Here is an 18,331-nt window from a genome sequence, read left to right as displayed (position 1 = left end):
GCGGTGAGGAGTCAGTACCTTCGTGACCAGTATAATCTAGTAGCTGTAGATCTACATTCATCTTTCAACAAATTCACCATAATTGAATTGTATGATTTTAAAAACGAATATGCCTACCTTCTCTCTCTATCCATGATACTGCTTCAGTATTGACACAAAGGAAACATTTTTTAAATATTAGAAGCCATTGGAGAAAAAAAGAAGCTCCACATCCATAGAGGTCCGCAGGATTTTTTCCAGGGAGGGGCAAGGTAATTTTTTCCAGGGGGGGCAAAGGACACATATTTTCCTCCAAAATAGTGATGCCCTCTCAAAAAACACTATTTAAGTCTGAAATGATCATGTTTCTTCAATGAATTTATAATAATTAACATAAATTACTGTGATTGAAATGAAACTATGTGTGAAATATATAATTTTTAGGTACACATTCATCTTCCAGGGGGGGCGGGCATGCCCCCCCCCCCTTTCCGGATGCCCATGTCTACATCAATCAGTAATATCACACCTCAAACTTACCTTGCCGTCGCAATGGCCAAGTGCACTGAATGCTCAATTCACAATCTTGTCACCAAATCCCCACAAGAACATGAGACATGAGCACTTTTATTTATTTATTTATATTATTATTTTGTTAGTTTAGGGTCACTTTGCTGCCACTATTGGCTAATCGCAATGATGAGGATGAGTAACGATTATGATATGATGAAATTGAAGAAGACACTCACAAAGAGTGCCCATGCCAGGATTCAAACTTTGTTGTTCTAACCACTCTGTTCATCCAAAAATGAACTTCACTAAGTTTTAGAATACATTTCTTCTTCTTGTCTTGTATTACACACAAACTTCTCCACTGAAAGGATTTATAAAGGAAAAAAAAAAACATGAAGTTTGAATTTACCCATCTCTTTATGTATGTTTTTAACTCCTTAACATTTCAACAGCATATGTTTGAAATTACAGCAATATGCCACATTTTTCTTTAAAAAATGCATTTCTAGAGTACAGGAAAAATCTTACAATATTGTTCCTCTTTAGATTGAACATTCACATTATTGTAGCACAATTCTCAGAATAAAACATTTACAAATTGCAATGCAGCAACTACAATCATTTTTACTGCAAAATCCTGGCAGGAGTAAAGTTATATACTAACAAACAATTCTGCATAAACTACAAATAAGCAACAAAATAATTCGATAACAATCCAAATAACTAAAACAAAAGAAGTATTCTATCAAGTCATGATAAAAATGATTTCTAATATTCATTGGCAACTAGCTTTAGAAATGCTAATTGTTAAAAAAAGAAGCCTGAATCTTCATGAACAAAACATATGTACAATGAAATACATTTACAAAATACTGCAAGTTCATTTTTCTCGTCAAATTCTATTCTGATGCAGAAATCTGCAATGCACTTAATTCCTTATCACTTAAAATGTTCTTTAAAATGTCTACGTAAAATTGTCACACTTTGTATATCATTAGAGAAGAAAGAGAGAAGAGACGATTCCATTTCCTCTATTTTGGAAAGATGACTTTGTGCCTCCCATCACACACGGCCATTCCATATGTGAAACTGTTTCTAACTCTATCCCACTGATGCAGGAAATATTATATAGGTTTGTACAAGAGGGTGGTGACGTATTTCTTCCTGTACCGGTGTGTTGCACTGAGTACCATCACGCCATCCTTGATCGAAAGTGCATACAGGTGATTCAGCATAACATGATTGGGTTCCGGTAGCAATGTTGGTTCACACTGAAAGAACAAAGAAAACAACATGAAGTAGTCTCTTTTCTTGTAATGCATTGCAATTATTATACAGAGTGAGCCAAAATAAAAATAAAAAGTACTGACTCAGGCTTTTCCGGGCATTAAATGAATTTCCAGACCACTCTATAATGTTATAACATTCTAAGAAATAAATGTTGTCTCAACTTTGCATGTTATCAAATTTATGACAAAAAATAAAACAAAAGGTTAATTTTAAATATGAAATATTCCCCAATAAGAAAAAAAATATACTGAAATTATATTACATGTACAAAATTTGCTATTCAGCTGGCCATCAATTTCCATGGGAACATGACCCTTCCCTGTTCCCCTTCCAGGCAATCTCTGCAAACGTGACCACCCTTCCTCGTTCCTTTTTTAGGGAAACTGCTATCACTCTGCCTGTTATTTCTCATTGCCCATTATCTAACAGCTCTTCTTCCAAAATATCATAATGTAATAAATATACGTGGGAGGGGGAGTTACATTTAAGTGGAGTGGCACATTCAAGACTCTCCACATAAAAAGTGTAGTGAATGTTGACCCCCACTGATATAGACTATTATATTTCACTAAAAATTGTTTATAATTTTTCTATGCTTTATTTGATTTTTTGCAAAATGTAATTTTCATTTTCTTAGTATTACTGATATTGGTGTGCTAGGTGTGGTTTTAAATACATTGAATAGTAAGTATGAACTGAGGCATATCGTACCCAAGGTATTGGGTAAGAAGTGTCAAGTCTTAACATAGCAGAGAAAGGAATGCTGAATAAGTAATCAGTCAAAATCAGGTGATTGACTTGGAAGGCGTATGTGGCATGAGAGTTGGAAGGGAGAGAGAATGGACAGTTGGCGAGTGAACGGGATAGAGCAAGGAAGTTGGAGGGAGGATTACTGGACAGTGGTGCATGAGGAGAGTGAACTCGGACTGGAAGGTCAGTTCTAAATCAGTTATTGAGGAGCAAGTTACGATTGAATAGAGAGAGAGGAGGAGGTTCTAGGTAGAGTGTGTTAACGCGAGTCGCAAGTCAGACTCTAAGTACATTCACAAGCATAACCTCTCCCAGCAGATCTTCAGTTAGAGTACAGAGACAGGTATATCCTTACAGGTCGCTAGCTGGCAAAAGGTGGATGAGAACGTCGGCGTCTGCATCAGCAGACTTGTCTATCCCTATGTCTCTATCCCTGACCAAGCTTCTCATCGATGAGTACCTGTGGGCAAGCCTGTCTTGTAAAGGAGGCTGGAGAGCATGTTACACATCACCACCACTATACCCGAGATTGAAAATACTTGGCGGCCTATCTCGGTTATTTGTTGAGGTGTGATCAGTATAATACTCCAGCCATTTTTACCTACTAGGAATATTTTATCATAGGCTAGGTGAACCCCAGAGCCAATTTATCCAGGGACAAGGTGGAAAACAGATCACCCACCCATGAAATTGAACCGAATTCAGATATCCTACCAACTGAACACACTGGAAATAACCTTACTTCATAAAACACCTTGATAGAAGAAAAAGATCCACATTTTTATATTCAAAAGTTTCAAAATTCCAAATACTGTAAAATAGTATTTTCCAGGTTTTTGAAGTTTTTTTACAAAACTTGGTCAAATTTCTGATTGTGTAATGATTTTGAAAATTGCACAGGAGGATGAAAAATGTTTTTAGAATCCAAGAAATGATTGCAGAGCTCCAGCATATCTGAATGGTTAGCACTCTTGGTTTCGGTAAGAGCAGTCCCTGTTCGATTAGCAGTACAAACTCCAACAATGTTGGTCTTCACGCAGCTACGTGGTGAAAATTGGGGAGCTACTTGAAAGCAAATCATAAGAAACTCCAACCTGAAAACAGTAGCAATGGGACTTGACACGCTAATGATGTACCACCTAAGGGAAAGCTGCTTGGCAGACCTCCGAGGGCTGTTGTTCCACAGAATAAGAAAGAATAATTGTGGAAGTAAGTTTGAAGGTCAGAGAAATTTTAGACCTGCATGAAATATAAATTTGTGAGGAATTCCGTTGTGAAAAGTAGGTTGTACAAGTGACCATGATTGTAAGTTACTAATGTCTGAAGCATTCTTCTCACTTAGTAAAGTGTGTAAATAATAAGGCAAACAAAGCTATCTATCTTATGGTTGACTTTCAATCTTGTTAATGTGTTAAATCCTGATGTGAGCATGGGCATTCTTTGTGAGTGTCCCTTCATATTACTCATCCCGATTGTCACAATTGGCCAAAAGTGGCAGAATATAACAAAAATACATAATTACACAATAAGAACTTGAACCCAAAATTTCCTGATTATTCTACAACCACTCCACTCCTAAGTTGATTTGCATTATTTTTCAAGGATATCTAGTCCAGTGGGAAACCTGTGACTATTCAATCTTTAATTTACAATTATTGTAAACAATTGTCATACCATACATGTTAACTTACATGAAATATTTGTGATAAAGACCATTTGCTACAAAAAATATTATCTTCCACATGCATTTATGTAATATATCTACAGTATTTGATACTTACAGAAAGTGGTGTGTCCTTGTTGAGTATAACCTGCAGCAAGTGAGGAGGTAAAATCGGAGGCCCTGGAACCTTCTCCCATGGTTTATGCGTTGGTATTTCCTGTGTATAGCCTCCTTGGGGAAAACAAAAAATAATTTTATTTCCACAGCCAAAAATCTAAATAATCATTTTGTGCCCCCACAGTCAGACTGAACAAACAATATCAGCACACTTTCTTCTATCTATTTTGTTTATTTCACATCACTTTTTTACCTCTTGAGTTAATCATGATAAACTAATTAAATTGATGATGGGACAGGCACACTAATGCATCCATGGTTTGACCAGGGTTCAAACCTAGTACCTCTGGCTTCGTAGTGTGTTATGCTGGCCAGCAAGACACACTCTCTTACCTGCTAGTTCCCGGAGTGGTTAGCATATCGCACTACAATGCCAGGGGCCCTGGGTTCGAATGCCAGCCTGGGCATGGATGTTTGTGATTGTCCATTTATCAATTTCATCATATCATCACTCATCCCCATCTTTGAAAATTAGCCAATAGTGGCACAAAAAGCAAAGTAAAATAAAGCAAATCAATCAATAAATCTTACCTGCTCATATAATCAGAAATTGACCTAATACAATATGCATAAAACATGTCTAAAAATGTACAGAATGCGGTACTTACGATTAGAAATAAGATTCAATGCATTTTTTTTTTACTATACAACAGTAGTTATGCAATTTTTTTAAGGGTGTGATACAGGACCTAATTAAAAAACTATTCAACTTTCGCTCTTTCTTGGAAAAACAAGAAATAGTTAAAAATGATAGACCCTGCCCTTCTTTAACCTGCCTGTGTAGTAGTAATCATAAGGATAAGAAATAGGAGTATGTAAGACATTTTCAAACTGCGCAATACAAGAAAACTAGCTGGTTAGCAGGTTGTGATGTTACAGAGAGGTTGTTCTGTTGGCCTTGTCTATTGTTTGGTGTTGATAGAACAAGTGTGTGGACTAAGGATGGATTTAGCAACTTAAACGTACTATCGGTTTCTATTTCAAGACATGAAAAATCTCTCGGTCATATTGGTCGTGTAGGGTCAAATATAATGTTTACCTTAATTTCTACATCAGGACGGAGAGATTGTGAAATGACGGAAATGAGCAGGAAAAAGAAATAGCTTGGATAAAGCGAGTGGGTTTAAAGAATGCGTATACGACCTTGAAGATGGATAGGATTGCAACGAAAGCGAGGAGAATTGTAGGGAAGGAACTGGTTAATATTGCCGACAGTGACGCTAAAAAGGAGGAACAGGATAGGGGGACATGGTTTGTCGGTATTCCCTACCATAAAGGAATTTCTGAAAGAATAGAAAAAACAACGAAAGGATACGGTGTGAAATGTGGAATGAAAGCCCCCCCGTAGCGTTGAAAAATATTTTACAGAATATAAGAAAGGTGGAAGGGGGAACAAAGAAGACCCTGAACAGAAAGGTGTCTACAAAATTGTATGTGAATGCGAGAAGGAATATGTAGGACAAACGGGCAGGAGCATGTGAATCCGATGGGGTGAGTATGATAAATAGAGCCCGGAAGTTTGGCAAAATGCCTCTTTTTATCTACTGCATATATTGATAAAATTTTTCCGGATATACATTTTTTATGTTGTTTCGAATGTTTTAGAAGCCTTTTCATTTTGCCTATTTTGCCTATTTGGGACCCCACTGCCTATTTTTAATTATAATGCCTTTTTTTGCCTTTTTCAATGAAATTTAAACATTTTTTTTTAAAAATGTGTAAATAAATTATTTTTCTCCCAAAAAACGTTGTTGGCATTTATTTTTCTTCCGTTTATTATGTGAATAATTTTCGCCTTATTTAAGTAATATTGAACTCACGTATGTTTCAACATTGCTGAAGGAGAAAACTGTGTTTAAAAAAGATATTGCCTTTCTGTTAACATGTCCTTGTGAATGATTGACTGCTGAAAACCTGTTGCAGAACACCTGCACAATTACATCATCACGTCCAGCGTCCGTGTCAGGAGGTTATTGACAAGAAACAGCACTAATGCCCAAGGACCTTTGCATGGATTCCAAAATCAAGTTCTCTATCTTTAGTTTAGTTCTGCACTTTGGAAGGAAAGGATTGTGTAGTTGTCATCATGCCGAAATTTAGTGTGCTATTAAGTGGTAAGTTACATGGTTACGTGCATGAATTTGGTGAAAGCACATTTTTGACAGATGGTACTATTCTTCTCTGCAAGATATGTGAAAAAACATTCAACCATGAGAATAAATACTTTATATCTCAGCATGTGTTAACAGCAAAACATAAATCTGCAGTTGCCAAGAAGGTTGGACAGAAGAAGATATCCCTAATTTCAACAGTGGGCACTTCATCCAACAGGCAATCTCAATTTTATCTTGAACTGTGCAAAGCTTTCATGGAAGCAGGGATACCTTTCTGGAAAGTGGAAAACAAGTCACTGAGGAAATTCCTGGAGAAATACACTAAAGAAATGGTGCCGTCGGAATCTACGCTACGAAGAAGCTCTGCAAAGAATTCGTGCTGAAGTTGGTGGAAAGAAGGTTTGGATTTTAACAGATGAAAGTACTGACGCTATGGGACGCTGAATAGCCAACGTCATCATATGAACTATGGAACCAACATGCAGAGAATCCTCGTCATTTCTTCTCACGTCAGAACAACTAGAGAGAGCCAATGGTTCATCAATAGCTCAGTTATTCTCAAATTCCCTACTTCTGCTCTGGCCAGATGGTGTACATCATGATGACATGTTACTTTTTATCAGTGATGCAGCTCCCTATATAAAGAAGGCTACCATAGCATTGAAAATTCTCTTCCCGAACATGCTTCATATCACATGTGTAGCCCACGCAATGTACAGGATCGCCGAAAAAGTTAGAGTGTTGCACCCAGAAGTGGACAGGTTGATTTCGAACACAAAGAAGATATTTCTGAAATCTCCCTCTCGAACCCGAACATTTCAGGAAGTTGCACCTGAGCTTAGTTTACCTCCGCAACCAGTCTTGACGAGATGGGGAACCTGGATATCAGCAGCTATATGCTGATATGTTAACCACCTTGAAAAAAACAGTGAGGTGATCGATGCTCTTCCAGAAAATGAAGCGGCTTCAATTCGTGAAGTGAAAAAACTCCTGTGCTATTCAGAACTGAAGAATGAACTGTCGTTTATTTTTGCACATTATGGTGCATTGCCAGAGACAATTACAAAGCTAGAAAAAAGAGGTGAGACACTTGTAGCATCCATGAAAATCTTCGAGGAATCTATGCAGCAGATGATGGAAGTGTCAGGAGAAAAGGGGTCAGCTGTTGTGGAAAAGTGCAAATGGGTAGTGAGTGCAAAATGTGAAAATGCTGTTATCGAAATGAGTCCAGCTACATTTCCTTGTTTTATGTATGCTTCATTAACATTTTGCCAGAAATTATAGATAAAAGTAAGTGACTTTCAAATGTGCCTTTTTCAGTTTATTTTGCCTTTTTTCCCATTTTTAGTGCCTATTTTCCACATTATAAATGCCTTTTTGCCTGCCTATTTTAACGAAAATAAATGCCTGAACTTCCGGGCTCTAATGATAAAGATATTAGACAAGGGGTTCCGAAAACTGGCCTCGCGGAACACATTATTTAGAGCAAGCATAAAATTATAAAAAGGGAAGTTATTAGAAAAAGTAGTAATAAATTGGAACGGAACATATATGAAGCAGCATATATATGCACAGGAAGCAGCAATAAGCTCAATAGGGACGACGGTAATTTAAAAGAGGGGTGGATACATTTCCTTAGAAAATGGGATAATGCCGGTAAAAATTACGCTAAGTTGGGTTTTCATGTCACCGCTGAAGTTTTGAGAGTTGTAGGGGAAGAATGCGAATTCTCATTGGATTGGTGACGTTGCGGTTGAGGGGAATCAGTCCCGTGGGGGAGGAGGTAATCTCCAACTCTGCTCGTGTAGACCATTACCCACGCGTTTCACTTTACTGCTGGATGGGAGTTCCTCGGCTGCCATGTGGGCACCTGGTTTTTAGTATTTTAGTTTTGGATAATAGCAGTGGCGGCTCAAGGGGTTGAGCCGCCGTGCCATGGCACTACCCTCAGAAGAAAAGCATACCTCGCCAAGTATTGTTAAATGAATACATTGCCCTCACGAGGCAACAGTCCGTGCTGCCCAAGAGCTGGTCTAACCAAGTTGACACACGTGCAGAGGGTTGAAGAAGTCTCAGCGAGGAACATTTCCACCATGAGCCGAGAACAAAGTTGCAGGGGGCGGGGTTAGCCCATAAGAAACCGTGCCCGTCTTCGCCTGGCACGGTGAGGGAACTTTCGCAGTGTTGACACAGTTGCCACCTTCAGAGAAAAGTCGCTAAATATGACTGATTTGTAAGACCCGTTGGGGAAGGGAAGTAATTTCTGCCTACTTTTGGAGAAATGAACATTTTTGATAATAGATAGATGCACCAAGAGGGCCATGCAGACTTTTTTAAAATATAAAAGTAAAAAATCCTATGATGATGCGAGTTTCCTTTGGCATTTCGACAATTTCTTTTCATAACAAAGATATTTTCGACATCCAGTTAGAATACGTGTGCATGGGGGAGGAGAAGGTGATAGGATTTGTTTTTCCTTTCCTCTTGTAATTGTTATATTTTTAGGGAAGTGTCCTGTAGTGTATAAAGATAGGTTAGTGAGTGATGATGAATCGGATTAGTACGTTATTACTTAAACACACATTGTTTTCCATGTTACCAAACAAGGATAAACACCTTGGCCAGTGGCGAAACCGCAAGGGGAGGGGGTGGCATTGCGAAGGTTCCCCCCCCCCCCCGATTTCTTGATCACGTTGGCACTACCCATCAAAGTTGCCACCGGCTGCCACTGGATAATAGTATTTTTTCAAATGTTTCACCTGGATAGGGATTTTTACCATTTTAATAACCAGGATTTTTAAGTGTTTTTTACCGATTCCTTTAACCATATTCCTATTTAACACTATTTCACGTGACACCATGTCCGGTGTCTAGAATTCTAGTTATACCTGAAGAAGGAGAAAGTATTACCTCCGAAACCTCGCCCGGAATAACATATAACATATTAACATATAAGTTTGAAAAGTTTTAATACTATTTTATGTATTTATTTTGTATTCAGTAGTGAGTAATATCCACTTCCTCATCATGTTGTTAAGAATAACCAGGTGCTGACTGCCTCGAGAATCTAAGGTACAAGGTAGAAACCCCACATAAGATTATACTAGCTGTGAGTCCAGACGCCAAAGCCTCGCTTGTCTGCCAAACAGAGTTCAGGATGCATTAATACGAAATAGTAGATCTAATTCTCTTCTTAAATTCAGCTTCAGTTTTCATCTTAACTGGGCCTTTGTTAGGGATTTTAATTAAATAAATATTTATTTTATTAATTACTAATTTCCAACTTTACTTAATTAGGATCTACAAAAGTCCAGAAAAAGTCAAGATTTCTGGATGTATTATTTTGGTAGACACCCTGTTATTGAACTAAAAACTACCCAAGATGAAACCATTTTAAATTATAGTAATTGATGAATATTTGTTTGCCATTACAGGTCATAATTCAAATGTAGAGAGAGTATTTTCATTACCATGAGCACAACAGGCTCACGAGAGAATTCTTTTTTCATAAAGTCTGTAAAATGTTTGGTATTGGTCCCTATAATTTCAATGAGTTTGACTGTCCACTCTAACATCAATATATAGTAGTTTGACTAAACCTGAAATTTTGATAAAAATTGTCTCCTCTGAGAAGTACCACTTAAATCTAGTAGTAAGAGGTGCATTGATTAGTATGATTGCAAGTTTTGAAATTTTGCATTTAAACATTCGTTGGGAAATAATTTTTTGAAAACTGAAAAGTGTCTATAGAAATAGAAATATGTATTATTTATTGAGAATGTGTTGCGTCCTACATTTTGACTTAAATGTCCTACATTTTGGGAGAGAGCATGTCCTACATTTCCCTTACAGCGATCTGGTAACCCTAGGAAACACATACATACTCGTACAAGTCCAAGAGCAAGTCCAGTGCTGCAGGTGGTGAGCAGTGATGTGTGTTGCTAACACAAGACAGTTTAATACCATGAGATAACCTGCAAACATTTTTTTTTCATCTTCTAACCATTTTTAAGATTGTTTTACCTTTTTAAAGTGATTTTATTGGATACCCTGAAGAACAACCCACCAACGGATTTGAAACGTCAGTTTCAGAAATTTACCTTTTAAACCACACGTAAGTAAAACTTGAATTTTTATTTAATAATTTAGAAAGTGTAGGTGTTAACATTATAACATATGTGCAAGGACTCACATGGACATTTTGACTTGACATGCTATTCTGTCAGTCTGCAAAAAAATGTAATAGATAAAACACAAGGTATAAATAACACAGAACTAGAAAATTTCTACGTACATGAAAAATGTACAGGGTGGTCACAAAGTGGGCATACCCCTTTTTTATTTTCGACACTATGATGGTAATAGTTGGATTACTTTATATGAACACATACCTGTGTCATTGATTAACCACCTCTGCGATTTCTTGGAGGCCTTCAGAACGTATTGAGGGGAACGTCACCGCCTGGAAAAAGCTCTTATTTGGAAAAAGGTCTTATTCACACTTGTATCGCGAAGTGTGCCCTAATATGGCGCAGAGTTCAGCATGCCACAAAAAACACTGTCTCCATACCGATGTTCCGGACACTTAAGCCATCATGTAGGTGTTCATATCAAGCATTCAACCATAACCATCATAGTGTCGAAATTACAGGGGGGGGGGGGGTATGCCCACTTTGTGACAACCCTGTAGTTGAATACTGTTTTTCTGCAATACCTACCTGGCTGACTACTGTTTCCATTGACACTGTCCATTGCGAGAGCCTCAAACACTTCAAAATCTGACTTCTTTACACAAATAAGGTTATTCTTTGTTCCCACGCCATTTTCAACAATATCCTGTTATAACAAAGAAAAAATATTGTTATAAAAATACTATTTCTCACATGTATACAAGGAAGCCAATAAGTGCAGAAACATCAATTTAAAACAAAACATAAGTTGATGCATTCATAGGAAAGGGGGAAATATGTTAAGATATGTTAGCAACATGATGGCCATCTTGAAGTCTGCCATTTTGGAGTCAACTTAATTTTATTCAATGGAAAGGAAGTCATGTGACACATCAAAAGAGGATTTTATAAGAAACATGACAACATTCTTAATATCAGCACAACTCTAATAACCCTTATGGGGTTTGAACCCCCAAATGTTGTTCACTGCTGGTCACTTCTTTAGATAAAGTTAGCCCTCTATTCATGTTCCGTTGTGGTAAAAGATTTCAACGAATCTTACTGGGAAAGATTACTAAGTTGATTGAAAAAATTGAGAAATGGGTAGTCATCCATCGCCCATAATGAAAAACATTTTAGGTTACATATATATTTACAATGAAATTAAGCAAATCTTGTGTTTTTGTGAAGTTGTAACTTATTCTTATGTGTCACATGACCAACTTTCCATTTAAGAAAGTGGAGTTGCCTTGAAGATGGCTGTGAACTTGGTAACCTATCTCAAAAAGTTATTCCTCTCTTTCTTATATCATGTGACCTCCCTGATGGCATAGTGGTAATTGCATTGCCTTGTAATCAAGGGGTCCCAGGGTCAATACCCTGTGGAGGTACATTGCAGTGGATCGGATCCCAGCTTAAACTGTAGGTCCAGTCCCAGTTAGCCTTTCTGTGCATAAAGTGGACTTAAAACAACAATTCAATATTTCAATTTCTCATATGATGTATTAGGATGTTTGATTCATGTTTTCTCATCCCTACTTGTTTTTGAAAGGGAGATTACACACTTATGAACCATCCTGTATAGTGTACGCGAAAGTGAAGGTACAGGCTTATATTAAAAACAAAGTGCAATAATCTTTTGTTAAATCAAACAGTGGTTTGCATGAATACACCTATTCATTTCTCAACATTTTCAACAGCACTTGGACAATGATTCCCTTCAGTGGAATAGTTACAATAAGGGAAATACATTTATCATTTATAGTAGACCAGCCAAGAAGCAAAAAAAGCTTAAAAAAAAACTTTTACCAGCATGGAATGTTAATAACAGGCATCCATGTTAAATCAATCAGTCATGGACCTGACAGAAAAACTAGGGTTGATGCCACCAAAAATTTTGACCATAAAGGTCATTTCAAGGTCATATTGAGGCCCGATTCACTTGCTTTATTTTACTTCGCTTCTTGTGCCACTTTTGGCTAATATGCGAAGATGCGGATGAGTGATGATATGATGAAATTGATGAATGAACACATAAACATCCATGGCCAGGCCAGGATTTGAACCCGGGACCCCTGGCATTGTAGCGTGATGTGCTAACCACTCCGCCACAGGGGCCCTAAAAGGTCAAATTTCAAATTCATTCAAATATAGTTGTGTAATATATCAAAAGAAAGGTATGAACGAGACAAACAGTTTCGTACTGCTTTTAGGTCAGAATATTGATGTCAGAAGTCGCTCATAGTCCCAATTTGAGAATGTTATACAGGATTATTCACATTATTGTTGGACATTCAACATTTTTTGTGAGCAGCCCGTGAAACATTTGCCATTTATAACCACACTAATTCATGGATACATCTCAAAGTATTCCTTCATAATAGGCAGTGTCCTGTAGTAATGCATTTGGTCACTAGGAGGCAGATTTTACAAGTTAGCGGTTCATCGCTCTGATAAGATGTTTTTGTGATTGAGTTTCATCATAGTCAGTTGATGTTGTCCAACAACACATCGCCGGTGATGTGCACAGTTTCAGGAGACACGGTGCCTGCATAGTGGAAAACCAGAAACACAAGTGGGCCATGCTACAGAGGCTTTCCAACGGAGTCCTAGAAAATCAGAGGGAACTCGGCAAACCAAAGCAACTAAGATTGAAGCCATGTTGCCTATGCTACTTCGAGCTTTAACACCTAAGGATCATGATCGAAAGAAGATTTTCAGAGAAGGGTGTTAGTCAATGGTAACTGACTACCTTTGATGGAATTCGAGGGAGGAAGGAACCTTCTCAGAGCCTTGACGTGCCATCTTGTAAAACCTGTCTCCTTGACGTGCCATCTTGTAAAACCTGTCTCCTAGCGGTGAAATGAGTAACAACAGGGCATTGCTTATTACAAAAGAAAACTTTGAGAGTGCCTCCATCAATCGATGCGGTTATAAATGTCAAATGGTTCATGACCTGCTGAGAAAGAAACGTTGAAACTCCAACAATCATTTTGAATAACCTCTATTCTGATGAGTGCCCTTCACATTTGAACTTTTTGAAAGCAAATTCTGGGCTGAATGAATTACAGAAAGAATTTGGCGTGTATGCAACCAACACAACTGAACTCATACTGAATGGAAAAAGCATACTACCGGGCAGTGAGAAAGGATCAGTTCACACAGGTTTCAACATTTTCTTTAAATGTGGCCGATGTTTTAAGAAACAAGAGTGCAAATGATTGATAAGTACTCCACAATGAGGTTTCCATCTTTCTGATATTCTCAGTGACAAGAAAGGACTCGTGATAGAACTGGACGAGAAGCAGTAGAATTTCACCCCCCCCCCCCCCCCGGAAATTTCTTAAATACCACACTGGTTTCTTAATAGTTCTTTATGGTTAGTGGTTCAAGTTGCTTTCATGTTTGGTTGCCATCACCTCAACTTCACAGCATGTTAGAACCTTACACGAATGTTAAAGGGATAGTATTCTTGTCTTATGTTATTGCTAAATGCAAATGAACGGTTCGCAACTAAATAACAGTAGACTCCTGGCAGAGTAGGCAGCGTCAAGCTAGGGTTTCCAGCTTCGAACCCTGGTCAAGGCATGTATGTATGTATATTTTTGTTTGTCCTGTTCATCATTCATCATTGTCTCGATTAGACTATGAGGTAGATACATGATGTAAAATAAAATAGAAATGGATGGAAAAAGCTAGATAAACTATACATTAGTTTCGAGGTCCCTTGCAACAAAGGGTTCCGAAGTTTGATACTCAGTGGAGGCACATAGTAGTTTGGATCCTACATTAAACAGAAGGTCCAATTCCGACTACCTTATCTGGGCATAAAGTGGACTTAAAAAGAAGAACTCAAATTTTTGAAGTCAAAATAACGACTTTCAAATTGGGAAGTATGGTTCGATATTTTCAGAATACTTTGGTTTCTTTGTTCAATTTTGTAGTTTTCGTTTGTCTCCAGACCAACAGTGTCTTTTAAGTTTTAGGAATTTCTACTGTTCGTTTACAATAACATAATATAATCAAAACTTTCATATCAAAGTTCAGTATTGCCATATTATTACTTATTCTTTTTAATATATATACACCGTTTATACGTACGTATCAAATTATCTCCAGGGCCGTACATAGCATACGGTGCAGAGCACATGGAAAATGAGTTATTTTCTCTGAGTAGGCTTTAAAAAACGTTTAATCCATGGAATGTTAATAGCAAGCACCAATGCAAAACCAATCGCCTACGGGTCTGACAAATATTCGAATGGACTTTGACCTACATGACCTACTTCTGAGATGGATATTCTGACCTAAAAAGAGTACCAAACTATTTGTCTCGTCCATACCTTTATTTTGATATATTACATGACTATATTTGGATGACTTTGAGATTTGACCATTTTGACCTAAAGTGTAAATCACCAACCCTGAGACCTTCTGTAAACAAACGGTCTCACCGATTCGATGTATCACTCCGCGTCAGCTGATTCATGACCGCAATCATCTGCTGTTACACTCATAGTTCGCCGCACCTATTAATTTTATATAAGAGACTCTGAATGTGAGAACCCGCTCTCAAAACATCAGACAGACGAATATGCAGCCGCATACATTTTTACTCTCCCGGTCATTCTCTCTTTCATAACCCTTAAAACTGCAGACACTGACACACCACTGCACTGGGATACCAACTTAACCACTTCATTTACTGGTTTCTCAGGATACCACTGACAGAACGTTACATAAATGTTGAGTAGAATCTGTTTCTCACCCCTTTTCAAAGGCTGTCCTTGCTGGTGCTTTGAAAACAAGCTCGGAGAACACGGAGACTTTCCCGCACGCATAGAACTCGGCATGTTATTTTTCTAAGGATAAGTCAGGCAATATTACTAAGTTGCACTACTTCCTTGCTGTTCACATGATTATTTTTAGAAAATAACCAATGTTATAAAATATCATTATGTACACAAATCTCTAAGCTCATTGAAAGTTACAATGCATATTACTACAAAATGTTCACACTTATCTTGCCTTGCCATGTCACCAAGTTATTTTACGAAGTGCACTATATTTGGCGGAACAAAAATCGTTATTAGGATGCTTGTCAAAGTTTCCAACCGCAATAAATTTACGAACTTTCTTTGTCTTGTTTTGATCATCATCATCAATATATTTATTGGACTTACAGCATTGCATATGGCTGTTTATGCCCATTACATATTTTATTTACATAAGATACAATTTACATAAAATCTACAAACAAATTTCAAATACACTCCTATCTATATCATCCTTAGAAATATACATTACCATGTTATATCATTTTGTCTAAAAAAATGCAAGTAAAATACAAGGTGTACAACTTTGCTTCCGCCGTTTTTCCCCAAAAATATGACGCTGTAATGAAAAACATTGCTTACCCAGGCATTATTCAAAGTATTGTCCATCGCTGGCCACTACTTTCTCCCAACTTTCGGGCAGCGTACGAATGCCGCGTCTAAAAAATTGTTCATCTTTGGAGGCGATCCACGAATCGATCCACTTTTTGACTTCTTCATAAGATCGGAAGTGTTGGTCAGCCAGTTCATGAGCCATTGATCTAAACAGGTGATAATCAGAGGGAGCGATGTCTGGAGAATAAGGCGGGTGGGGTAGGAAGTCCCATCTTAATGTTTCCAGGTACGTTTTCACCACTTTGGCAACGTGGGGTCGTGCGTTGTCATGCTGCAAAATCACTTTGTCATGCCTCTCGCTGTATTGCGGCCGTTTGTCCTTCAATGCTCGGCTCAAACGCATTAATTGCGTTCGATAACGAGCACCTGTGATTGTTTCACTTGGTTTTAACAGCTCATAGTACACGACGCCGAGCTGGTCCCACCAAATGCAGAGCATGATCTTGGAGCCATGAATATTCGGTTTGGCCGTCGACGTGGAAGCATGGCTGGGATATCCCCACGATTTTTTTTTTTGCATTTTGGGTTATCGTAATGAACCCATTTTTCATCCCCGGTCACAATCCGATGCAGAAATCCCTTCCGTTTTTGCCTCTGAAGCAACTGTTCACAAACACACAAACGCCGTTCAACTTCTCTTGGTTTCAGCTCATACGGGACCCAAGTTCCTTCTTTCTGAATCATACCCATGGCTTTCAGACGTTTTGAAATGGCTTGCTGTGTCACTCCCAATGATCGTGCAAATTCTTCTTGAGTTTGACGCGAGTCTTCACTCAGCAATGTCTCCAATTCTGCATCTTCGAAAACTTTGTCTTCCACCACTATGCCGGTCTTCGACGTTAAAGTCACCGTTCTTGAAGCGTTGAAACCACTCACGACAGGTCCACTCACGACAGGTTCTCTCACTTATAGCGTCCTCACCATACGTAGTGGAGAGCATTCGATGAGCCTCAGCCGCAGTTTTCTTCATATTGAAACAAAAAAGTAGAACCTCCCGCAAATGGCGAGAATTTGGCTCGTACACTGACATTTTCAATCGCGAACAACTTCACGATGCACACACCACTCGACTAATGTTTGAATGGGGTTATCTTGACAGAGGTCCACGCTAACTGCGTGACGTCTGCGATCTGCTTCTTTCGACCGCTACTTCCTGTTGTTGCCACCTGTCGGAAAACGGCAGAAGCAAAGTTGTACACCTTGTATATTCAATTCACATGCAAGAAAGAAGCCAAATTTATGGGAAATGATTACTGGTGCAAAGAGTTAACCATAAAGGTGAAGCAATAAGTAAAAAAAGAAAGAGCATTGGGTTTAAAGTGAGACAGCAGCAGTGTATCCCATACTACAAATTAGCCGTTTTTTACCTTACGTAATGAATCCTGTAACAACACTGGATTTTCGTGTGGATTATTTTACTTCTATGAGTTTGCAATGCTTTCTGCATGCACGTGGTTTTGTTTACAGAAGGTCTCAGGGTTTGTGATTTGAACTTTAGAAGGACAAAATTTTTAATGGCATCCACCCTAGTATTTCTATCAGACCTATGACTGACTGATTTACCATGGACGCCTCTCATTAACATTCCATGCAAGTAATAGATTTTTTTGCTTCTTGGATGGTCCACTATACAGGACTCCAGTGTGTACAAATTTAGCCTGTATAACTTTGCCCCACAAGAGCTACTTCTGACATCAATATTCTGACCTAAAAATATCACCAAACAGTTTGTCTTGTCCATACCTTTCGTTTAATATATTACACAAACATATTTGGATGAGTTTGAAATTTGACCTTCTAGGGTCAGAATATGACCTTGAAATGATCTTTAAGGTCAAAATTTTTGGTGGCATCCACGCTAGTTTTTCTGTCAGATCTATGACTGGTTGATTTAGCATGGATGCCTGTTATTAATATTCCATGCGGGTAAAAGTCACAATTCTGGTATTTGGCTGGTCTACTATTATCTAAATACAAGTTTCTGAATAAAATAAATAATAATTATTATAAATGACCACCTAAGAAGAAAACTAACCTCTATTAGCACCTACATTCACTACAAAAATTGGAAGACACTCTCCTCTTTGAGAAACTTCATCTTATAAATTTGAGGTTCTGTTTCAAATTTCCCCAGTAGTTTGAAAGTTAATAGGGAACACGTACATACTCCATTCTGCCCTTAACATTACGCGCATTCATAATTTCAGCATTTCTCATCTACAAGAA

At 38.0% G+C, this 18,331-nt stretch overlaps 1 protein-coding gene across 5 annotated transcripts in view; it reads right to left on the bottom strand.

Annotated features, from left to right (window-relative positions):
- Positions 1–895: 895 nt before the first annotated feature.
- The window catches only part of alc (5'-AMP-activated protein kinase subunit beta-1), a 39,674-nt gene continuing 22,238 nt past the window's right edge, over positions 896–18,331 (bottom strand). For 3 of the 5 annotated variants that reach the window (XM_083119925.1, XM_083119928.1, XM_083119927.1), the window contains exons 5-7: positions 11,205–11,322; positions 4,314–4,426; positions 896–1,763 (exon numbers count right to left, since the gene is read on the bottom strand). In XM_083119925.1, coding sequence (XP_082976051.1) covers positions 1,617–1,763; positions 4,314–4,426; positions 11,205–11,322 — 378 coding nt within the window. In that variant the 3' untranslated portion in view covers positions 896–1,616. The remainder of the gene's footprint in view (positions 1,764–4,313; positions 4,427–11,204; positions 11,323–18,331) is intronic. The other 2 variants (XM_083119926.1, XM_083119929.1) reach the window with 1 other exon arrangement.

This window comes from Lepisma saccharinum, chromosome 3, assembly GCF_977018435.1.
Source record: "Lepisma saccharinum chromosome 3, izLepSacc3.1, whole genome shotgun sequence".
Taxonomy (NCBI): domain Eukaryota; kingdom Metazoa; phylum Arthropoda; class Insecta; order Zygentoma; family Lepismatidae; genus Lepisma; species Lepisma saccharinum.
The sequence above is the reverse complement of the archived record's forward strand: the minus strand, read 5'-3'. Positions and strand labels throughout refer to the sequence as shown.